At 44.1% G+C, this 25,639-nt stretch overlaps 2 protein-coding genes across 3 annotated transcripts in view; both read right to left on the bottom strand.

Annotated features, from left to right (window-relative positions):
* SLC35F2 (solute carrier family 35 member F2) overlaps positions 1-13,636 on the bottom strand; it is a 28,985-nt gene extending 15,349 nt beyond the window's left edge. Inside the window, exons 1-3 of one of the 2 annotated variants that reach the window (XR_014547000.1) lie at positions 13,186-13,595; positions 3,689-3,864; positions 1,470-1,597 (exon numbers count right to left, since the gene is read on the bottom strand). Coding sequence is in view for 1 of the 2 variants with exons in the window: in XM_083609223.1 (XP_083465349.1) it covers positions 1,470-1,597; positions 3,689-3,864; positions 13,186-13,370 (489 nt within the window). In the remaining variant the exon portion in view is untranslated. Of the gene's footprint in view, positions 1-1,469; positions 1,598-3,688; positions 3,865-13,185 lie in introns of both variants that reach the window. The other variant, XM_083609223.1, reaches the window with a different exon arrangement.
* Positions 1-25,639, bottom strand: part of ALKBH8 (alkB homolog 8, tRNA methyltransferase) — a gene marked incomplete at its 5' end in the record, with an annotated part of 247,603 nt that overhangs the window by 183,257 nt on the left and 38,707 nt on the right. The gene's annotated exons all lie outside the window — the stretch shown is intronic.

The following is a 25,639-nucleotide window of genomic DNA, read 5'->3' as shown; positions in this document are numbered from 1 at the left end:
TTATTCAATGTATGCACTCCAAGATAACACCCAACAAATCCACCTTCTGTAAACCAACATTATCTTCAATCTTCAAGCCCAGATATCATAACTTCATTTTTTTTTTCATGCAAAAAGTCTCTAAGAAGTTTCCAATCCATGGGAAGACATCAGCAAATTAAACAAGGTCGAAACTAGCCAAGCGGTTTTTGTGTCTTTTGATGATGGGGCAGCAACACTTATTCCTGATGCATAAGGCACCTCTCATGCTTAGCATATATTTAGAACAACAGTATTGTCTGGGGTGTTGATAGTTAAACCAGCCCTGCTCTACTCCCCCCCTCCCTCCACACACACATACACTGAAATATGTCTCCTTCCTGTAGCATCACTGACCCACAAAATTATATCTGGCGTTCGCTGCTTGATCCGTTCACCCTGTTCAAGGAGAGACGGCAATAGGGGTGGCATTGTAGCTATTTTTAACAGAGACAGCCAGGTTGGTGGCATACAACATTGCCTTTAAACAATCTGCTGGCGTCAGCTTGTTCCACAGGGGCCAACCCCTCATGGATCTCTATCTAAGGCGACAGAAGTTGCAATGTTTGCATTATGTTTCTTCCACAGCCAGGCCCTACACATGTTTACTCAGAAGTAAGTCCCACTGAGTTCAATGGTGCTCACTCCCAGTGGGGCATACCAAGAATTGCTGTAGCCTTAATTACCAGGAAACAGCAGCGAGCATCTCACCATTATCAAGCCTCAAAATCTACAAAAATACTTCCTCAAATTGAAAACAACCAGACGAAGCAAAAAGGTATCTTTTATCCAGAGAAAGCAGCTGGAAGACTCCCATGGAGAGGATGTTTTGAGCTGGAGAGGATGTTTTCTAAGTATTTGTATTAAAAGTCATTAGCCAGTTTTCAGAAAATGCATCTGCTGCCCCGTTAACTAGGGGACACCTTTTTAATCTACCAAAAGGTTTCTAACGGATGAGTTGGGTAATCACTGCTGTCCTGATTTTAGACAGGACTCTGTTGGATGTTTACCCTCAAACACTGAAACAGTGCTGGAATAGGAGGCCACAGTTCAAATCCCCACTTATGCTCATTCGTGGGGTTTTTGCATCTCTCCCGTGTAAAACAGTCCTACATGGTCTCGAGATTATGTGATGACACTGAGCCTCTTCACTGTCCACTCGTTCTATTTACACCCCTATCTTCCCTTGAAGGAGCTTCTCCCCACCTCCATTTTATCCTCACCACAACCACATGGGGTAGGTTAGGCTGAGAGAGAACTTGACTGGCCCAAGGTCACCCAGTCAACTTCAAGAGGCTGGGTGGCGATTTAAAGCATCGAGTCTCCCTAGGCCTAGCCCATCACTCTGACCAATACATCACACTCGTTTATCGGTGGCTCTTCACACACACACACACACACACACACACACATTTTTTAAGTGTCACAAGACTCTTTGCTCTCTATTCTACCTGGACACTTGTTAGGGTGGTATACTGGTAGGCTTTGACGATGGAGTAGTTGGCTTCAACGTCAACTAATCCAAGCAAAATGTACTTCCACCATTTCCTTCGCAGGATCTGCCAGAGGTTGTCGTCATCTGCAGAGAAAGCAAAACACGCATGTCAACATTTAGGCATGGGTCTGCTCTCTGGTCCATCTCTTCTGCAGAAGCTCCCACTGTGTCCCCCCAAAAATGCGAGTTACACTTGATAGTTTTATTATTATTTCCTCCAAGGAACCCACAGTGACATATGCGCTTCACCCCCTCTCCATCTTTGGGCCTGTGAGGTAAGTTTGGCAGAGAGCTGGCGACTGGTCCAAGGTCACCAAGCAAGCTTTGTGGCCAAATGGAGATTTGAACCCTGGTCTGACACTCTAAATGCTACATCACACGTGTCTCTATTTGACCAAGGAAGCATCCTTCTCGAGGGCTGTATTATGCTCCAAAACTCCTCAGAGAGGCCTGCCTCACCCATTCTCCAACAGCTTTGCATTACCATGTGAAAACTTTTCTTTTCGACAAGCGTTTGACCAGACAAGTTTTGATATTTTCCCTGCCTAGAGTGGCTGGGGAAACCAAGCCAGACAGGTGGGGTATAAATAATAAATTAATAATAATTAACAAAAATGGAAACAAGAGGAATTACCGACTTTGAATGAGTGGAGAACGAAACTTTTGGACTATGCAGAATTGGACAAAATGACTGGAAAAATCAGATACCAGAAAGACCACAAATTCATCGAGGACTGGGGAAAGTTTACTGATTATCTGAAAACTATCTGTGATGAACAGACAATGCTAGTGGGTTTTAAGGAGGCTTTGTGATGGTAAAAGGTATATTGCAAAAAAGAAATAGTGAGGAAAGATAATAGAAAATTGGCAATAGCATATAGAAAATGCGTGAAGGAAAAAAAATGGATGATTGAGGGATGTGTTGGTGGAAGTTCAAAAATCGGAAATTTGTAAACATGGTTGTACGAACTTATTTGGAAAGCGAAAACTTAATAAAAATTTATTATAAAAAATAATAATAATAATAATAATTAACAATATTAAGTTTACATTTTTTTATTAGCCGCCACTCATTTCTATTTGTCGTTTGTTTTTATTTTACAATACAGTGCTTTTATTGTCCAGTTTTACTAAGGGAAAAGTGGAGTACCAATATTTTCTACCGATATAAAATAATAAAAGTTTATTTAGCGGTTACGTTTACAGTTCACCTTTCCACTGGAAAAAGAACAAACACCACCCAACCTAAGAGTAAAAATCGTAATAAAAAATGACCAATCCACAAATAATGTTTTACTTCTAAAATTTATTTTATGCATATTGTGATAATGTATATTATGTATACTTGTTTTTAAAGCCTGTTCATTTTATTGCCTTTTTCTTGTGAGTATTTCTCTTACACTATTTTATGTAAACTTCTTACGAGAATTTTGAAAAAAATGATGCGGTGTATAAATCTTGCTATATAAATAAATAAAATCTAAACATCAGGTTGTTTTTTTTAAATGGCACCTTTAGGGAAATACCATATGGAAGGGAACTCTCCATAAAACATCCCCGTGAGGACAGAGTATGAACAGTGGGCATGGAATTCTGAGAGCAGAGGTTGGGTGAAATGGAATGGAGAATCCTGGACATGGGCTTAATGACTGGAAAAAGAATGCAGTGGTACCCTGGTTCTCAAACACCTTGGTACTCAAACAACTTGGAACCCAAACACTGCAAACCCGGAAGTAAGTGTTCCGGTTTGTGAACTCTTTTCGGAAGCCAAACGTCCGCCAATTTGAGTGCCACACTTCTGTTTTGAGTGTGATGCTGAGGTCTGTCTGTTTTTGCTATTTATTTTGTGTTTTTGCGGCTCTTTTTGGTTTGTTTTTGTGACTGTGTGGAACCCAGTTCAGCTACTGATTGATTGTGTGACTGCAGTACATTGTTTAATGCTTTCATTTTATGGATCAATGGTCTCATTAGGATAGTAAAATTCATGTTAAATTGCTGTTTTAGAGGTTGTTTTTAAAAGTCTGGAACGGATTAATCCATTTTGCATTACTTTCTGTGGGAAGCGTGCCTCGGTTTTGGAATGCTTTGGTTTTGGAACGGACTTCCGGAACGGATTAAGTTTGAGAACCAAGGTCCCACTGTACTCCACAATTCTGTGGCGGGTCCCACTTGTACCTTTTCTGAAGGCCAGAATCATTGTGTACACGAGGAAAAGCAGGCAATAGTTGATGAAACTCTGCAGCATTGGAGTGTTGACCTGGTACTTGTCGGCCAAGTACTGGCTTGTAACCGCAGTCCCACATATGAACAGCGAAAGTATCTGACCCAGGAATAGCGTTTTCACAATATGCCTGCGAATGAGAAAAGTTTAGAGGACCATTATTCTTCTTCATGCATTTTTATTATTAACCACATGCCAATAATTGGGAGCTGCTTCTGTTACCTCACGTCAGCAAGTGAAGCGAAACTGTACCAAGAAAAATCATGCCTGTGACCCTCTAAATTTTGTTAGACGTTAGCGCCACCATAGCTGACCATTGAGCAAGCTGGCCACATCTGAAGGCCCACAGTTTCCCCACCCCTGCCCAACAGAATGATCTGGTTTAGCATTTTTTATGGATTATTATTTTTTTACTGCAAATGTATTAAAGGGGGGAAATAAAGGGGGGAGACACATAAAGAACGGGAAAAGACAAACCACCACAGAACTAAAACAAACCCATCAGCTCACAGTCACAATTTATTTTATTCACATTGCGTCAAGCAAAGCTAAACACTTTGAACCTGCCAAGCTTGCCTAATACTGTATTTGCACTTGGCATCCATCCACTGTTACTTTAGAAACCAAAAAAAATTCCACAGAAAATTTTTCCACATCGCATTGCTCAGCACCTCACAGGTTCAAAAGATTCTCCAGCAGATTCCTTATGCTTTTTATTGTGTATAGCGAACTATGGAGTCACTGCAAACCGACCTGCGAATTCATTACTTTAAACTCAAGAGCTGCCATTTAAACTTATTTACGTAGCATACATATTTCTAATTCATTCCTAGGAAGCTGCTGGAGAAGTTTATAAAGTACCGTATTTTTCGCTCTATAACACGCACCCGACCATAACACGCACGTAATTTTTAGAGGAGGAAAATCCATAGGCATGCCACCCGAGGGCATTCCCTCCATAACATGCACAGACATTTCCCCTTACTTTTCAGGAGGGAAAAAGTGAGTGTTATGGTGCAAAAAATACAGTAATTGAAACGACAGGGGTTATTTCAGTCGAAAGTTCAAAAGGCGGCCCGTGACGCTATAATTATGACACATCAAAAGCTTCAAAAGGTATAAAGAAACCGATAAAGAGATAAACAAACACACATAATACAAGACACAAAGTGCAAGCCTGTGCAATATGTCCTATCAAAATGTTCTCAGCCTATCAACCACGTATGGTAGCATAAGCATCTTCTTTTGCAAAAGAGAGACTGTGAGTGTCTTCAGCATTCACAATTCACCAGGAGCATTTTGAACCCGGCTATTGACCAAGTCAAGATGCCTGGGCGCCAGGATAGCTCCTGACATCTCCACCGTCTGGAGCTGCATACCTGGGGATCCTTGGATCTTGACTGTTTTCACACACTAGCAACACATCCTCTGGAATTCTATGTGTTACATTTTTATCTGTACAATCAGAATGAATTTCAGTTAAATTGCAAAAATACAATTTTCGAGCCAGCTGGCCCCAAAATGGCAACTAGGCATTCTGTTTTGGCGACTGTAACCATGGTTTAAGGAGCCATTTGACACCTAGCTTATATATCTGAGTTTCTAACACTGTGCATGTCTGCTGAAGCACTTAACAGGCCCACAATTCATCCAACAATGTGCTGCTTTTTATTTGGTAGGTTGTAGGCCAGGGAATTCAGAAGTGAAATGAAAGTCACAGGGCCAAATACATTTTCTTTAACACCACATAAGCATCGTCACCACATCTCTATCCCACCTTTTGGTTCTCTCCCTCTCAATGCTATCCTTCCAACAACCCTGTGAGGTAGTTAGGTAGGTTAGTTTAGAGAACATGAACTTCATGGCTGAGTGGGGATCTCAACCCTGGCTTCCCAAGGTCCTAGTAAAATCATGATTTAATGTTAACCATAGTAAAACTTCAGGTGCCTGATTCACAATCGCTTAAGCTTTGTTTACTGCATCACAGAAGAGTTAAAATCACCAGAGAGAGCAGCCGAGCCTTAATCACTCGCAGTTGTGTAGCTTTGGGGGCAGCGATGGTTTCTTAACCATAATTAAGGAGGGGGTTCAGGTTCTGCACGTATTGCTAGGCCATGTAAAAGACATTTCGCAGCACAAACTTGTCATCGCCTGCCGAAAACAATCAATAGCGAGATTAATAGATGATAAAATGACGACTTTCTGAGGTGCTGGATAAATTATTAATAATGAGAACACATGTTATTAAAGGCAAATGTGTGGAATTAAATAACCTTTTATAGGGTTTTAGAAGCACGGTGTGGAACGCCGATAGCAAAAACTTTAGTTTTCCACATGGAAAGAACAGAAAACACACATGCGTAACCAGCATCTCCCTCTCCACTAATTCCCCTAATTGTGCTACTGGGATGCCTATTGATTACCACTGTTCTTATCTATTATTTACCAGCCTATAAATAAAAGAAAAATAACCTTCCCCTCCCAAGCACTTGGATGCATCTCTCTGGCCCGCTTTACGAAGACAGTAAAGATTAATTGCTTTGGCTCCTTTCTGGGATGAGGTAATGGCAGTGATCTCAGGCAGACATTTAGTTCTACAACGCATGGCTTTGATTTATTCCGCCGACCACAGGCCACAAAAGCTTCTCCCGCTCATTAGTTGTCTCATGTATAGTATACTCCTGCCCAGTCATTTCACTCCTCGGGAGAGACACTCTTAGTAATGGCTTGTGATCCAATGGTTCGATTTATGTCCTTTCAGTGTGGCAGAACCTGCCCCTTGGAATGCACTCCCAATGAATGTCAGGCAGGCTCCTGCAGATCTGGCACTTGGGCACCTGCTTAAAACTCATCCAGGCTTTCCCTGAGGGGTAATACATGATGATGTATTAATCTGATCTACTGATTTGTGAGGCATTTTGTACTTGTCTTACGAATGCAATTTTACTGACAAATTTATGCCTTGTTCACTCACTGCCATGGTATTCCCCACCCTCCTTAATGGTGGTATATAAATCTTTGCTAAATAAATAAATAAATGGATATGGGTTGCACCTCCTTGGCTCCACCTCAATGTCTGAATGCCCTCCTTACCAATGACACCATCGTCCATTCTGAAAATACACACTCCAGTGGCACAGGCCTCACTTCAGCACAGTTTTATTCCACACTGCTGCAGTATGTATGAAAATCAGGCAGGCTAATCAGGTGGGTCCTCCATTTCTCTCCCTTCCAATTGCTGGCCAGATGGTGAACAGGTGGGGAAGTCCAATGAAGCCTGACCTACCTGCATTTTTCAGATATTCACTCATATACTGCAGCAGCTTTGGATCACACCAAGTAAAACATCTCTTGCGGTTTAGAGGCATCACCCACTTTCCAATGAATTGCCTGTTTATCACTCTGCTGTCACTTTGGGAAGCAATCCCAATCAGACTCAAACTCTATGAAATTCAAGTTTTCAGGCTGCTCTTCTGTTTAAGAGAGCTTTAGTCTGCTCAATTTTGAAGAAAATTAAGAAGTAATGAGTAAGCCACAGCGACGTTTCAAAAACATTGCCAAAAAGGCAGTCAGTTCACTCTTCTAGCTCACAAAGCAGCTAAGCGAGTTTATTAACTCACACCGCGAGACATGAAAGTGTGACTGCAGGTAAATGTTTTAACCGTTACGTTAATGGCAATCCAGGCAGGCGTTTATAAATTAAGAGGGCGCTCAACTGTTGCGCCTGAAGCCTAAATTAACTTAAGAGTTGCTTTTACTCCAGAAGTGCCGCATGTACAAATGGCAAGAGAACTTGTGGAGTTGCAATAAGTTCAATATATTTTGGGTGGAAGCTGATGACAGGTGATTTTCCCATGCACGTGCTAATATTTGCACTGGATTCTGTTGAAGAACTCCTCCTACCTGATCAAAGTGAGAGAAGATATAATTAAGCTGTTTATTACGATCAGGACTGCGATAAGTGCTAAATGGAAGTTCAACAGTCTCACATTGTTGTTGTACCCACCCTTCACCATCCGATCCCAAGGTGTGGCACAATAATTTAAAATTCAATATTAAAAACCATTCGACACAAATGACTAACAGCAACACCTTGAACGGTCTGGGAGCAAATCAGCAACCTATCTGAGCAGATGTGTTATGCGCTGACAGGCTCTCACTCCTGTTTGCAACCATGCCGCAGCATTCTGCATGAACTGCAAGGGAAGCCCCACGTAGGGCGCATTGCAGTAGCTCAATCTTGAAGAAACCATTGCATAAACCAGTGTGGCCAATTCAGGAACAGCTGTAGCTGCTGTACTAGTGGCACTTCTAGCCACTGAGACTACTTGGGCCCCCAGTGACAAAGTTGGATCCAGAAGCATCCCTGGACTGCAAACCTGCTCCTCCAAAAAAGGAGAATGCAACCCTATCTAGGGGAGGCAATTGACCAGTTTCTCAGGCACTTGGCCACAGAGCCCCTGACTTGCTAGGACTCAAGCTCAGCTTGTTTTCCTCTCCTTCATCTCACCACTGGCACCAGTCCAAGGGACTGCATGGCCTCTCCCGATTCAGATGCTATGGAGAAATAGAGCTGAGTGTCATCAACATACTGATGGCACCTTTCCCTAAAACTCCTAATGACCACTCTCAGCAGTTTCGTATTGACATTAAATAGCATTGAATATAAGATAGTGCCCTGCAGTACCCCATTATGTAGTCTCCAGGGCATTGAAAAGCACTCTCCCAATGTTATTTTCTGGTCCAGGATTGGATCATGGTCAATGGGATAAAGAGCTGATGAGAGATCAAGAACAGGAACAGTGTTAGAAACTCAGATACATTAAATAGGCACCAAATGACTCCTTAAACCAATGTTACAGTGGCCAAAATGGAACATCTAGTTGCCATTTTGGGGTAAGACAAGATCTAAACTCTCTTTTTTCCAATAACAGACTGGCTTTGATTGATTCTCTGTTCAACACCTGGCTGGTTCAGATGACTACCTTGAGCTAGGTTAAGAACTTTTGAGAAATTAAATAAGAAAAGTCACTTGATTCAGGGACTGTCCACATATCTACTCGCCTATTCCGACCTTCTTTTTCTTAATGGCGGACATTCAATCCACAATTAACTATGAAGTTGTCAACTGCCCCTGCTCAGGCTGCACAGAAAAAGCATTTTGGTTCCTGAAATTCATTCCAATTGTGAGGATAAAATATCACCGATAGAATTCTACAGAATGTGGTTATTAGTGTATGAAAACAGTCAAGACCCAATGATCCCCAGGCAGACACCTCCAGAGATGGTGGAAATGTCAGGTACCCTCCTAGTACCCAGGCATCTCCCTCCACTTGCTTGGGGCAAGATAAAGCAATGAAAGAATTCAAATAATAATAATAATAATAATAATAATAATAGTAACAGCCATGGGCAGGAAAAGCTGCAGGGGTAATGGGGGAGTTGTTATTTAGAGTCACAAAATGGTGGGAGGTCTTTCTGCCATTTTTCTACTTTGAATTCCCTTTTCCCAAAGAGACTTTAGAAAGTTGTTGTGGCCCTAAGTTTTAGTGTAGGCCTTAAACTGGCCTCTGTCTTGTTCTGGTAAGGCAATTCTTATGTTGTCATAAGACAGTGGTGGGCAATCTTTTTTCTCTCCACAACAACAGGAGAGAGTCAGATCACTCTTGCCTGAGAAGTGAGCTGATCACTTGCAGAATGCCTTTAAAATTAGGCCAAAATTAGGTCCTAGGTATCTCCACTGTCCTAAAAGAGTGGTGCAAGAAAATTCCCTGTTCTTCACCATGCTCTTAGTCACTGTAAGGCCTAAATTAACTTTTTTTTTTGGTCACGGGGGCTGTAAGAACAATGGGGGACAATCCAGCATAATTTAAGTACTTTAAAGGACCACTAATTTAAGAAAGAATGGGACGCAGGTGGCGCTGTGGGTTAAACCACAGAGCCTAGGACTTGCTGATCAGAAGGTCGGTGGTTCGAATCCCCATGATGGGGTGAGCTCCCATGGCTCGGTCCCTGCTCCAGCCAACCTAGCAGTTCGAAAGCATGTCAAAGTACAAGTAGATAAATAGGTACCACTCCGGCAGGAAGGTAAACGGCGTTTCCGTGCGCTGCTCTGGTTCGCCAGAAGCAGCTTAGTCATGCTGACCACATGATCCGGAAGCTGTCTGCGGACAAACGCCGGCTCCCTCGGCCAATAAAGCAAGATGAGCGTCACAACCCCAGAGTCGGTCACGACTGGACCTAATGGTCAGGGGTCCCTTTACCTTTACATTTAAGAAAGAAGGGGTTTAACATGGGGTTTGAATTTCCAAGCAACATTAGCTAGGATTAAAAGTACGTCCACTTTAGCCAAGGCATTTCAGAACCTCAGTAATTTGGAATCTTCAGATTGAAGAACAGAATCTAAGCAACAACTACTCAATTGTGGTTAATTGTTCTTCAACCTGTAGCCACTATATCCACAGGCCTCAGCCTTCAACACCAGTTGAAACTGTTGTATAATGTCCTCCCTCCCCTTACCGCAATGACATGTTGCAGTCTGAAGGCCTTTTGACGTAAGGGCCTGCCATTCTGCAAAAATATATCACTTGACCTTTCTTCCATGAGGTAATGCAAGGTTCTTCATTTAGAATAATACGAGAAAAAACTTGGCTGCCAGTTTAAGAAGCAGAAATTCCTTTGCAATCTGCTCTGCAACCTGGACCTTAAACCTTACAGAGCAATAATTTCCATCAAAAGGTCTCAAGCAAGCAGTTTTATCAATGTCCTATATCGCTTGGCTCTGAAAGAGAGGACAGGACTGCCTGAGACAACCCTCCTCCCCGTAAGATTCATTTGTTTAATCGTTTGGAATTCTATTTAAAAAAAGGAAAAAAAGGATACTGAAGCGGGAGACAGGTCTGAAGTCCAATCTGGTCAAGTCCCAGTATAGGGATAAGAGCTTAACCCTTCTTCACTTCACAGAAGGGATGCAACAAATCATTAGGTTTGCACAAAGCAAAGCAATATCTAGCTATGACATTGTCTGTTTATAATGAGAGGGACGGTAACAGTTCAGGTAGGCACATTAGGCCAACTTCCATTGTCATACAGGCGTACAACCAGTGCTGTTTTTCTAGAAAAAGGTGCCAGACCTCACATGAACACCTCCCTTGTTCTCTTATGAAGGCAATGGCAACCACCTGAGGGGTGCTGGAACTGAGTTTCAGGTGGAAAAAAAGCGCTCTGTACAACCTTATAACAGCAAAGCAATTTCCAGTCCTAAAAGCGTATTTACCAAGCTGATCCAATAAAACACATTGCCATACCAGTCTTGAGATCAACATCCCCGTTGCCTTGCCCTTCCCCAATCATAGCTGTCAACTTTTCCCTTTTCTTGCGAGGAATCCTATTCAGAATAAGGGAATTTCCCTTTAGAAAAGGGAAACGTTGACAGCTATGCCCCCAATAAGCAGCAGGGACCTACCTGCCAAAAGCATAGCAGTTCTGCCCCACCCAAACAGCCACTTTTGCCTCAGGTGAGCTCTGTTTGCAGGGAAGCCTCTATGATGAACTGATTGTCTAGGCCCTGCCGAGTGCTGTGCACAGACCTGCGATTATAACTTTTAAGACCAAGAGGATGCTACTGCCATCATGCTTCAACCTTCCCAGACACATTTGGCCAACTGCTGTTGACAACAGAATATTGGACAAGATGGAGCAAGTCAGTTGCTCAAGACCATGATCTTGGAGTACCAGGCAGAGAGAGGTGTGGACTGAACCTATGTTTCCTGCAACTACACCCATTTCAACAACGACAAACAAGTAAGACAGAAAGGTAGGTGACTTGACCATAACCACAAATGGAGCACAAGGCAGGGTGGGTGGGCAAAGCTAATCCACTAATCATTTCTCCTTCAATTAATTCCCTACCCAGATGCCCCAAATCAATCCCTCAGCTTTTTGGGTTTTTTACAAAGTTCACACAGTTTTGTTGTTGTTGTTTAGTCGTTTAGTCATGTCTGACTCTTCCTGACCCCATGGACCAGAGCACGCCAGGCACTTCTGTCTTCTCACACAGTTTACCATCCAAATTAATGCTTCAAATATTCATTCCAGCCATGATTAATTTTCCCCAGATCCTCCAATCAATTTCACAGCAGCTGGTTCCTCCCCCACCACAAAAATTGAATTTCCTACTCAGATACGCCCCCACTACCAAATCAATTCCAATGGAAAAACATTAAGTTTCCGCCTGTTTCTTGCAAAAGCAAATAGATGCCAACTTTTCTGCTAGGCTCTTCTTTGATACTCTTTTACAATAACAACCAATATTCCATTATTCTGTCTGCAACTTAAAGGAGCAAGGCTTACAGAGCAAAGAAAACCTGGAATTCAAATCAGCCATCCGATACTGAATCGCCAGCCACCTAATGCATCAGCCTCCCACTACTTCTGTTGCACCACCTCTCTGGCTACTCTACCCATCGGCCACTCAGGTGTTGGGGCATGCAAGTACCGAGCTGCAAGCATTTTGTTCTTGTTCACTGGCACCAACATCTCAGCCCACACCCAGAGGCGACGTACTTATGCTCCCTTGCACCCTTGGCAAGGAGATGTATTTTGTGGCGATTTTTGTGCCCTTGGGCTGAGGGCCAACCTAATCAATGCCTAGGTTTGCCCCTGCCCACACCCTAAAGAAACTGATCTGCCATCATATAGGCCTCTAGAAGTCTACAGGCTGATCCTAGGTCCCGTCAGACATTTGTAGGGTGTAGAAAGCTGACTTATGCCAGGTCAGCCTATCATCTAATGTTAGGAACATAAGCTGCCTTAGAGTCAGATGATTGACCCACTTAGCTTAGTACTGTCCACACTGACTGGCAGCAGCTCTTGAAGATTTCAAGCAGGCATGGAGAGGAGATGCTCCTCCAGTCAGCCAAGGCCCTTCCCCACTGTCTACTTTCCAGAGCCTCTGCCAGCAGCATACACAAAATAATAATAATCAGCCAGGAACATTCTGCCTACATAGCATATGCTTCACCGCTCCCCAAGTAAATAAATTTATTCTGTATCAGTCAGCCATAAACCACTAAGACTTAAGCGGTTGCACGAAGGCTCTTGTCCGAATATTCCGTGGCGCTCACGAACCACAAAAAAACAAAGTACGCCTTGAGCATGTGCAGAGGGCACAGCCTCAGCCAGCCAACCCCAACCCACCCTACTCAAGTGGAAGGATTCCTCCGCCAGAAAGTGAACAAACTTGCTTCCCACGTGAACATTTCCTTGTTTCCACCCCACACAAAAGCAGAAAGCGCTCCGACCGCGTGCCGCTTCAGAAAAGCACGTGCGCCACGGAAGGCGCAGCCCGGAAGCGTAAAGATAACAAAAGTCTGCTCAAAATCGGGTTGTAAACCCTCGAAGGGAATTGATCGGGTGCCAGCGCCTCGCTCGCTCGCCCTTTTGTGCTCACCAAGAGCAGAGCTTGTCCCGGACACGTGTCAGAAAGCTGCTGCGGAGGGATCGTGGGGAAACGGCTGCTGGTGTTGATGGTGGTGATGATGATGATAGTGCCGCCACTGCTGCTGTTGCTGCAACTGCCGGCGCGGCGGGGTTCCCATTCTTCAGCTCCAAGGAGGTCGAAGGCAAGCCTTCCATCGCAAGCGGCAGCCTGAGCGCAGATCCGCTGTGCAGAGGAGGCGCGGGCGGCAGAAAGCGGCGCGCAGGAGGAAAGGGAGGGGAAAGGAGGCGGGGCCGCCGCTACTGCTGCTCGGCCGACCTCCTCGGATTTGCTGCTGGGTGATGCTGCCGCCGCCGCCGCCGCCGCTGTTCCTCGCTGGTCTCCTGCAGCAAACGATTAGCAGTCAGCAGATCGCACAAGCCCGGATCAAAGATGCACAGCGCCCGCTGCCTGGTTGCTTGGGCACCTGCGCCAAAGGGTGCCAGCCAGGGGGAGTCAAAACAACCTCCCAGGTCCTCCCGCTTTTAGTTGCTCCAGGCTTCATAAGCACCTGCTGTCTAGAAGACGCCTGTGTGGCCTTGATGAGAGCTTCCTGTTCTTTATGCGTTTGTACCCTTTTCGGTGGGACGCGGGTGGCACTGTGGGTTAAACCACAGAGCCTCGGACTTGCCGATCGAAGGTTGGCGGTTTGAATCCCCGCGACGGGGTGAGCTCCCGTTGCTCGTCCCTGCTCCTGCCAACCTAGCACTTTGAAAGCTCGTCAAAGTGCAAGTAGATAAATAGGTACCGCTCCGGCAGGAAGGTAAATGGCATTTTCGTGCGTTGCTCTGGTTCGCCAGAAGCAGCTTAGTCATGTTGGCCACATGACCTAGAAAAACTGTCTGCGGACAAACGCCGGCTCCATCGTCCAGTAAAGCAAGATGAGCGCCGCAACCCCAGAGTCGGTCACGACTGGACCTAATGGCCAGGGTTCCCTTTAACTTTTTACCCTTTTCACTCATAGGGACTCCAGGCGGCCTAAAGATAAAATCAGAGCAGCCGAATTAATTTTTTTAAAAGCATTAATAGAATTAAACTCTGTCGGTCTCTAAGGGCTATTAAAAACATTGGGGAAACTGACGGCTTTTAATGCTATCCCTAAGCCTGTTGAAAAAAGGTCTTCACCTGCCAAGGGAGCCAGTCTAGCTTCTATAGGGAGGGAGCAGTGGCGTAGTGGGGAGGGGGCCCAGAGATAGTTGTCCTGGGCGCAGGATTGTTTGGGGGTGCAAAATTCCAACCCCTGCTGCTGCCTCAGTACAGCTGCACACCTCTGAGGCTGAGCTCTGTTGAAAATGGCCTCTCCATGCAAGTCAGGAAGTGACTTCTCCAGACAACAGAATGACTCCTCTTCTCTCGGCTGAGATTTCCTGGGTGACATAAATGCCCTTAGGCAGTTGAATGCGCATGTGTTCTCCCTCCCACTTCCCCGCCTGCAGAGCCCCAGGTGTTAACAACTCACTAGAAGGGAGTTCCAGAGTCCGGGAGCAGCCACTTAGAAGACCCTCTCCTATGTCTCTACCAAGCAAGGGCACCGGTTTATGGGAGCTGAGACACTGTGAGGGGCCCCAATCTCTTTTTTTGAGGGGGGCCAGGCCCCCTCAATGTTCAGGACATTGCATCAGGAGCCCTCAATCCTTGGTAGCACCTCTGCTACTAGTTGTGTTTGTTGAGAGAAGACAAAATTGCCTTGTATACACTTGGGATGGCAAAGCAAAGACCCTGTCCCATAGGATTCTGAATGACAGTGGGTGATGAAAACAGCATTATCCTTGCCCAAAGCTGTGCTTTGTGTTTCCTTGAGATTCGTCCTTCTCACATATGTGGAAATGTAGTAGCAAAGTCCAGATTTCCAGCTTGATTCTTCTCGTCTCACATCTGCATATTAAAGTAGCAAAGGCCAGAGTGGGCAATCTTCTTCGCACCTCGCTTCCAAAGCGGAAAGAACAAATCACAAACAAACACTGCTCAAATGTAACTGCTCTGTTCCGGCTTGACTCTGAGGTTACAGATAGTGAAACTGCAAGGCTTTATTATACAGACTTTTAAAAGAAACTTGGTAAAGGAAAGGAAATAACGGAATGAAGAGGTGTGATACGTGTTTTTAAAAGAAGGCTGTCATGTGTCTGGATTTTCCTGGACATTACCAGGATTTCAAAGGTGGGGGGAATTTCCAAAAGGCAGTGCTTTGTCTAACTTTGAGGTTTGTCTGAAAAAAGCTCAACAACTTTCAGGGGGTCCTGGTTTTTACTTTTTGAAATGAATGAAATGAATAGTCTAACAACTATTAGCTTCCTAGGTTGCCAAATACAAAAATTAGCCCTAGTGCTTCTGCTTTATTAGGGCTGCCAAATTACTAAAACCAAAATACAAAATGCAATCTAATCGTGACAAGAGTGCCTCTTTTTTCTGGTCCCTGTTAATTATTTAAAACATTTGCACCCCACTTCTCCAAGAGTCAGGGAGGCTAACAATCCCCTTTAAAAAACCCTATAGAGAGAGGTTAAGAATACAACAAAGAGTCAAAATACAACAAAACACTTGCTCAGCATTCGTCCAGAGAAGACACAGCCTCAGCAAAAACAAAAAAACCAACACCCCCCTCCCGAAAAATAGAACATAGTCCAAAGTTCGTTAAAATCACTAACAAACAAAGGCCTCCGGAGAATGCCTGATTAAAATGATGTTGTTCTGCACTGCTTAAAGATCACTTGAAAAAGTTGGGCAAGTTGTTTAGTCTGGAGAAGAGAAGATTAAAGGGGGATGTGAGAGCCCTATTCAAACATCTGAAGGTCTGTTTGGCAGAAGCTGGAACAGACTTTTCCTGTGTTGTTCCTTGAGGCAGCACTGGGATCAATGGTTAGAATTTGCAGGGAAGCAGAATTTGGCTCAACATGAGCAGCAAGACTCTAATTGTATGAGGAGCTCAACAATGGGACGAACTGCCTCTGGGAAGTGATGATGAGTGCTCCTTCACTGAAGGTGGCCAGGCAAGAATGCTGTAGTTGTGTCCTGTGCTGCACCCTTCACTAACCTGGTTTTGGACTACAACTCCCTAGCTGAGGCTAATGGGAGCTGTAGTCCAAAAAGTCTGGAGGGACCAGGTTCACAAAGGTTGGATTGGGTGACCTCTGAGTTTCATTCAAACTCTAATTCTGATTTATTTCCATGCACTCCCATGTCATGGACACAGAGGTGGAACCAGGTGGGGTACCACCGCATGAAGGCTCAGAGCCCAGGAATTGGTGGTGGGATGACAATGAGTGGTCAGAGGGAGAAGACTGGGAAGAGGAGATGTTGGAAGCCGAAGAGGTAACAGGACTTAGTGAGTCTGTGGTAGACAGAAATCCAGAATCAGAGGCAGAAGCTGAAGCTGAAGCGGGGAGGAGGGAGGCGAAGAGGCCAGTGTCTCCTCCTGCTGCTGCAACAAGCTGCCCTCCACTCCTGTCTCCCAGAACCAGAAGAGGGCTGAAATGGACAGTGCAGCGACAGGCTGCAACCAGGCACAGTCTCTGATTGCTTGGAAAAAGCCCTAGAGAGGAAGGGATTTAGAAAGCTGTTGGGAAGCAGGCAACTGATCCATGGGGCAAGACCTATCAGGGAAGAGCTGCTCATTAGGCCTGATATTCCACCAAGTCTGTGCAGATCGTGTTCTTCCTACTAAAGAGTTAATTCCAACTTGCATGGTGTGATTTGCTGCCGGCTTGCCCCCAAGTTTCAGGCAGACTCCTGCATCAGGTACAGCCGTGGCTCAGTAGCAGAGCACCTGCTTGGCATGCAGAAAGTCACAGGTTCAATCCCTGGCATCGCCAGGTAGGACCTGGGGAGCCTGGAGAACTGCTGCCAGTCAGTGTGGAGCCTCCTGGTTGTTTTACAGAGGATAGGGTTAATCAATGGCTATGTTCTTCCTCTGAATGCACCGTGCCTCTGAACGGCAGTAGTTGAGAATCACAAGTGGGGAGAGTGCAGGTATGTTCAGGTCTTGCTTTAGTGCTTCCCATAGGGTACCTGGTTGGCCACAGTAAGAACAAGATGCTGGACTAGATGGACCATCAGCCTGACCCAACAGACTCTCCTCATGTTCTTAGATATAATAATAATAATAGTAGTAGTAGTAGTAGTAGTAGTAGTAGTAGTAGTAGTAATAATAATAATAATAATAATATATCCCACCCTCCCCAGCCAGAGCCAGGCTCAGGGCAGCTAACACCAGTAAAATTACAGTAAAAACATGATGGGGGGGGACCAATTTAAAATACAGGATAAAATGCAATTTAAAATGCAGCCTCATTTTAAAAGTAGCCCATAGCTCAAAACCATAAGCGGAGGGAAACATAAGGGTCAGACTGAGTCCAAACCAAAGGCCAAGCGGAACAGCTCTGTCTTGCAGGTCCTGAAGAAAGATGTCAAGTCCCGCAGGGCCCTAGTCTCTTGTGACAGAGCGTTCCACCAAGTTGGAGCCAGTACTGAAAAGGCCCTGGCCCTAGTTGAGACCAGTCTAACCACCTTGCAACTTGGGACCTCCAAAATGTTGTCATTTGTGGACCTTAAGGTCCTCCGCAGGGCATACCAGGAGAGGCGATCCCGTAGGTATGTGGGTCCTAGGCCACATAGGGCTTTAAAGGTCAAAACCAGCACCTTAAACCTGACCCTGTACTCCACCGGGAGCCAGTGCAGTTGGTAAAGCACTGGATGAATGTGATCCAGTGATATCCAGCTACCTGTCTTGAAGGAAGACGGGGAATATTTCTTTTTTTATATAAAAATAAGTAATTATTACAATCTCAGGGAGGGTATACCTTGACAGGAGCATAAATGCAAACCCACGTAGTCTGTGCACAGCTGTTGAATGTTTAACTTCTGATATCCTATCATAGGCAATTATGTTGTTGTTGTTTTTCTAGTCTAAGTTTAACCCAAGAGCAAATACCTTCTTGGCTCTTAAGTCCTCAGAAGAGAGGCTGTTGCTGTGTAAAGAAATGATGCGCTGCACACAGTAGAGAGTTACAATGTGTTGATTAATTAATTAAAACCAGCTAATTAAAAGGGGAAATTTGGGCTCTGGTCCTTAGTGTGAGAACAGGGAAGTTATACAGGCGTGTTCTTGTTGGCATCTGCAGAATGTTGGACCAGCATCCTTGGTAAGATCCTGGACTGTATCTCCTATTTTATTTATGTATTGCTTTAACTAGGGCCCCCTGATCACTCTGCTCTCTAAACCCAGCTACCTGCCAACTCTTTTGCCGCCACTCCATGCTTTGCAGTGCATTTTCCTGTCATTTTCTTTACTCCAAAAAGTTCTATTTCAGGAAGCAAGCAGGTTTATTTGTTTTTTGTTTTATTATATATCCCAACTTTCCTTCAAGGAATTCAAGGTAGCATATACAGTCATACCTCGGGTTACAGCCGCTTCAGGTTGAGTTTTTTCAGGTTACGCACCCGCCAAAACCCAGAAGTACCAGAACGGGTTACTTCCGGATTTCGGCGGTCACACATACGCAGAAGCGCTAAATCACGCTTTGCACATGTGCAGAAGTGTCTGCGCACACACGGGTTGCGAATGTGCATCCCGCACGGATCACGTTCGCAACCTGAGTGTCCACTGTATATATTTTTCTTCCCTCCATTTAATCCTCACAACCCTGTAACGTAACCTAGGCAGTGGTGGAGCTTCATGTGTCCTGTGGGCATGTCATGCTGCCCGCAGGGGTGTGGCGTGCATCCCAGGGGCATGATGCACTGCCTGCAGGGGTGTGGCGCCCAGCGCGGGAGAGGCAGCCGCGATGGCGCCCCACCGGGATCATGGTGCCGTGGGCAGTGCGTTACCCCCACCCCCCTCTTCCTCCTCCAGTGAACTTAGATGGGTTAGGCTGAGAGACTGTGGCTGGCCCAAGGTCACCCAGTGAGCTTTTCGTCAAGTGTGGACTAGAAACTTGGGTTCCCAGGTCCTACTCTGACACTTTAGCCACTATCCTACTCTGCATTGGCTCTCCTTGTTTGTTACACAAGAGCACCAAATCGTTTGCACAGCCAAAATTTGGCGGAATGTAAGTGAATCCTACCCTAACAGTCTGCAAGTGGCCTGTGTCAGGGATTATTAAGGAACACACTCAATCATCCTGATCCCATTAATCCCCATTCTTACATTATGATGATTCTTGCGACACGAAAAGGAAAAGTAGTTTTTTGCCCATAAGAAAAACTTCATCATTCATATGACAAAGCCAATGCCTTTACTAGGCCAAACAAAATTCCACAAAATAGTGTTCAAGATTTTGGGTTCTTCTTAATAATAATAATAATAATAATAATAATAATAATATCATTTTAGTTAAGATTTTATGGTAAATCAGAACAAGGGGATGAAAACACACAAAAACTTAAGATCCTAAAAATAAAAAGGTTAAAACATTCCAAAATCTACACCGCATCCCATTGCAGACAGGAAAGAGGTGTACAGAGCAGAGGCAGAACACAAAGTCCTTTTGAACGAACTACATTCATTCACCAGATGGAGCCTCAGTACAAACGCAAAATGCGAGAACATTCAGGGAACCAAACCTTACTTTGCATTTTGATGCATGTCAGCTCAGCCATATGGTTTTTTCTTATTATTGAAGGTAAGGGTGTACAGTGGGTAAAGATGGAAAAAAACTGAGATGGATGGGGTTCCATTAAGCATCTCTGCTTTTTGGAAACATAAATTCCAGTCTCTGCAATGGCTGGATAATCAGTTCTCATTTGCATTATTTAAAGCTTAGATTAAGTGGGTACCAGGGCTATCCCCACTTTTCCTGCTACAACACCACCCACTTTTTATGAATAAAAGCAGGATGTACTCTATAAATTCATGCAAACCCTTATGACTTGTATTGCCTACTTATTTTTATGTAAATAGTATCCCATTGATTATAACAGAATTTGGGAAACAAACCTCTCCCCTGGCTTTTAAGTTGCCAGCTACATTCATTTCTTCTTTGCCCAGCTATTTAAAAAAAGAAGCTACAAGACAATTAACCTCATTTGAATGAATTGCTATGGGTTCCTTGGGCCCACAAAAGTTTCATTGTTGCGTAATATTTTGCTAAATGCTACTTCTGCTTCCGACTCAAATCGTAGGTCCCAGCTGGGAAGTTCAGGTAGAAGAAGACAGGTAGAAGGTGATGGGAAGACCTCTGCCCCAAACCCTGGAATAGGGGTGTTATGTACTGAGTTGAATAGGATCCAAAATGCAGCAGTCTGATTGGTCCCAGAACAATAGGGTCCAGAATGCAGCAGTCTGATTGGTCCACAGGAACCACCCAATCCAGCTCCAGGTGGAAGTGAATCCACGACCTGATTGGCCTACAGGAGAAACCCGGAATTAGCCAATCACGTGGGGCCCACTGTGTAAATAACGTATATAAAGCAGACATTCTGGGGGAACTTCCATTCCTCCTCACCACTATGAGCTGAATAAAGAGCATGAAATCCACTCTCGACTCCAAGTATATTTCAACGATTGTCATTTTCCTGCTTGCAGAAAACAGTGTCTGTTTCAGATGTCCTGTGTTTGAAGGGCTGGTCAGCCGAAGTTCCATTTAAAGGCAAAGAACTGCCGGAAGGGAGGGCAGGAGATTTGCAATTGCTCATCAGCAGCTGACACCTGGACAGGTAATCTGTCCACAGTCTACCAAACCATAGTAAGATCTATTTCATTTCTATTTAAATTATAGTATAATTATTTCTAGATTTGCAGCTATACATATACATGGGCATAAGCAAATGCTATGCAAATCAGTGTCCTTACTCGTCCTCTTTATTTGTTGACGCATTTTCTCTTTCATTCCTTTTTTGGCAATGCACAAGGGTTCACCCAACCCTGGAAAGCTTCTGCTGGAGAGAGCAGATTATATTGGGCTAAGCAACTTGTGCTACAGGTATGAGGCTCTAAAAGTAAGCCATTTCATGTGCAAGAGTTGTGCCTCCAGTTTTTATTCAGAGGTTTGGGAAACTGCTCTGAGGAGAAGGCTCAGGGCCACTGTTGTTTTCCTTACAAAAGACCATGCAGCCTTCTTGTTTTTCTGCGAAGAAATACCACTACGTGGAATGAATATATGAAGGTTTTCCCCAACGCCCCCCCCTTTTTCCCTGAGCATTAAAATGCAACACACAACATGTACTTTCTAACTTTGTTCTGTCTGATTCCAGGAAACGTGGTCCTGAATTTATATTTAAGATGCTTGATTGGTATAGAAATATATTGCAATTTCTTTTCATTAACATTTGTCACTTGGCCTTAAATATCGCTGGTAGGAAAAGCAGCTTGGAAGAGGCTGCATTTAGTCTGGGCACCAAGCCAAATTGCACTTCCAATCCCCCACACCCTGCCAGCCATTACTGGAATTAGCAATAACCCTGAAATCTTTGATGTGTGCAATGGGTTTTCAGCAAAATCTCACTAAATTTGACTGGGCGGTTTCCCCCATCGTTTCCACTGCATGTTCTTCTTGCAGGTACTTACATCTGTTTCCAGGTCTCTTAGCTGTGTTGCACAAACAAATACAAGCATCATTATTTATTTTGTCTGCTTAAAGCACTTCTAGGCTGCATGTAATCATAATAATTGTAATTATAAATACTCAAACGTTTGTTGTAGCTTATACTGAGAAACAATTGCGGGTTCCATCTTTTGTAAGTTGCTATGGGTGACTGTAGAAATGGAACAAACCAGTAAACAATAAAGCAATAAAACAATGATTAAATGCCACATGCTTTGGAGAGATACAAAGGCTGGATAATGAAAGGATGAAAGAGCTGGTGCTTCTTTCACTTATCACAGTCTGTAAGCAGGGTGCCATCACTGAAAGGGCCCTCTCTCCAGTTGCTACCCATCTCATCTGAACTTGGATTTGGGATAAGTGCATATGGGAAAAGACAGTTCCCTGTTTCCCAAGCTGTTTAGGGTTTTAAAAAAAAATAGGTCACATTGATATGAGCCCAGAAACACACAGGACACCTGTTAAGTTGTGGGTGAACATATCAGACGACACAGTGATTCTTCAAACAGCTCTTGTTTATTCACAGGCAGAACAGAACTGAACTGAAGGGTTCAGTCAGCCTGCTTATATAGAGCTCCACTAGAACGCAACAGTAACCATTTTCTGTAACTATCCAATCACTGAACGTCACTTTCAATCCCTTATTTGCATATGTGGACCTGAGTGAAAACTATCTACAGTATCCCCCTGCTGGCCCAGGGTGAGAACTTGAGTATATAACAACACCAATGCAGATCTTTTAAAACAGGACTTAGAAAGGACCTATATGTTTAGAATGACAAGCTCTGGATAACCACCAATCAAAGTCTCTAGACTGTCTTCAAGAGCTGCCCCATGTACAACTCAATGTAGTAATTTAACTTGGATTTTTAAAAAGCATTGATAATAGTGGCAAGTATGCATCTTTGTAGCAGTTATCCAGGAGGGCATTCTGGCAATTTGTACATTAAGAACATAGGAGACCGTTTATAAAATGTATAAACTCCATCTCTCTCTCTCTCTCTCTCTCTCTCTCTTTATATATATATATGTGTGTGTGTGTACTCGCTCCACAAACAAGTTTCTGAAAGTGAAATACAAATACAGTGCAAGCTAAAACAATGATTATAACCATTTAAAAACACAAATATACAAATTTGAAACAGCAGCAAAAAGAAAAGAAAGAGAAAACCCCCGGAAGTATAGCACTAGCAATACATTAAGCAGCAACAGAGTCAAAAGCTTGTTTCAAAAGGAAAATGTTTCAATTGCTATGCTAGCAGAAGACATGAAAAGTGGAAGATAACCTAAATGTGGAATGCCTCGCACCACCATAGAAAAAGCTGTTTTGCAGGTCGCCACCAGCTTTGCCTCGGAAGAGAACGTCTGATTTCATATCTGTAATAAACTGTAATAGATAACTATGGTAGGTAATAAATTCAAATAAAGGTGCTACCATAAAAATAACATTTGAACATTAAGGCAAGCAGCAGAGAAGAAGATATAAGGTATGATTTCATCATCAACACAAAATCCCCTGCTAATTAGTTATACCTTGCAAGTATTCATTGCTACCGCTAGAGGCCACTCATTCACAGCAACCAGTTCAAACACAGCTGGTTTTTTCCTCAATCTAGTTTCAATGTTTGGCCTATCTTTGATAAACCAAATAAGGGCTCACCCACACTTTCGCTTATCCTGTATTTTAATCACATTGTGTGCCGATTAATTCCCCCAGGGTACAAGAGCTTCTCTCATTGTTCCGTGGATGTGCCTTGCAAAGGTCTGATCTCAACCCACTGAATCAGAGCTTACTAATGCATGGGAAGCATCTTAAAAAGCAGAGACATCACCTTGCCAACAAAGGTCCGTATGGTTAAAGCCATGGTTTTCCCTGTAGTGATGTATGGAAGTGAGAGCTGGACCATAAAGAACGCAGATCGCTGAAGAATTGATGCTTTTGAATTATGGTGCTGGAGGAGACTCTTGAGAGTCCCATGGACTGCAAGAAGATCAAACGCATCCATTCTTAAGGAAATTAGCCCTGAGTGCTCACTGGAAGGATAGATCGTGAAGCTGAGGCTCCAATACTTTGGCCACCTCATGAGAAGAGAAGACTCCCTGGAAAAGACCCTGATGTTGGGAAAGATGGAGGGCACAAGGAGAAGGGGACGACAGAGGACGAGATGGTTGGATAGTGTTCTCGAAGCTACAAACATGAGTCTGACCAAGCTGCGGGAGACAGTGGAAGACAGAAGTGCCTGGCGTGCTCTGGTCCATGGGGTCACGAAGAGTCGGACACGACTGAACGACTAAACAACAACAATGCATGGGAAATCTAAATAGAGGTTTTGCTTAACCAAGCATCAATTCAGCAGGTGAGATTGGATTTTTGCACAACTGTGAAACTTAGAAATGTGCTCATGGTATCAGGTCATTCTATGAACTCCTGCTATCGATACTACAGTACTTGAGCCTGCAAAAGTTTCAACCTGAACTTAGGGCCCCTCCATTCATGATCATTTGTGCTCAATGTGATATCAGCACGATTATACACAATCCCACTTTCAATACTTTTTGTGCCTGCAAATGTTTTGGGCTGGACATGCTGCTTCATTTTCAGTTGATACATGTCTTGCAGCTTCCTCCTGAAATCCTGTAACTTCTCATACAGCAAATGTTCTGTGAGGGTTTTTTTTGTGTGTGGGTCCCCCCCCCGCCATGTTTGCTACACCATAGACAAAAGTGTCCCTCCAGATGATAACAACACACTAACACTGGGGAAGCATCACAGAAACAACTAATAAAGCAGAACAATGTGTAGATGGTCCAGTATCACCCCGCGACTAAGGCGTTATAACTGCATCAATTATGTGTTGCAGAATACGCCTGTGGGGAATATTTTGAAAGCAGATATGAAGGAAGGGAATTTGGCTTTGAAAATACAGCTCTGTATTTAAGGAAAAGAGAGAGAAATCTACCACGCTGAAGAATAAATATTGTAGAGAAGCCAAGGAATTCTAACAGCCCAACATGCTGTAGAGTCTGTTCATTTAGCTTACTCGAATTTCTGGAGTTCACCAGCATCTGTGCAAGATTTGGAGCACTGTGGTTCTCAGCGGATGGGTGGAGGGCATTCCTAGGATGTGCTTTGCTGGAAGGTGGTCCCAGATTCAGGCACCAGCATCTCCTGGTAAGATTCCTCCTGTCTGAAGCCCTGGAACACACTGACACTGAGAGCAGACACTCTGAGTACTGAGATAGGTAGCCCATTGGTATAAGGCAGTACTATGTACTCAGAAGTACCGTATTTTTCGCTCTATAAGACGCACCAGACCACAAGACACACCTAGTTTTTGGAGGAGGAAAACAAGAAAAAAAATACTATGAATCTCAGAAGCCAGAACAGCAAGAGGGATCGCTGCGCAGTGAAAGCAGCAATCCCTCTTGCTGTTCTGGCTTCTGGGATAGCTGCGCAGCCTGCAATTGCTCCATAAGACGCACACACATTTCCCCTTATTTTTTAGGAGGGAAAAAGTGAGTCTTATAGAGCAAAAAATACGGTAAGTCACGTTATCTCAGAAATTGGGAAGGACCAAAGCTCAGTAGCAAAGCATCAGCCTTGTATGCAGAAGGTCCAAATTTTTTTTCCTGGCATTGCCAGGTGGGGCTAGAAATGTCCACTGTTTGAAACCCTGGAGAGCCACTGCCAGACAGAGTAGGCAATGCTGAACTAGATGGACCAGCTGTGTGCCTTTTTTTCCTGACTTCAGTGGGACTCATTTATAAGCGAGTGCATATATCACAGATCAGCAACCAACGGCATGCAGCCTCAGCCTCATGTTGTGAAACTTTCAACACCTCTTGAAGCTGCCCTCGTCTTCCATTCTATCAGAATTCATGTTCATTTC

This window comes from Podarcis filfolensis (genome assembly GCF_964270895.1).
Source record: "Podarcis filfolensis genome assembly, chromosome: 4".
NCBI classification, from domain to species: Eukaryota; Metazoa; Chordata; class Lepidosauria; order Squamata; family Lacertidae; genus Podarcis; species Podarcis filfolensis.
This window is presented reverse-complemented; position numbering and strand designations above follow the sequence as displayed.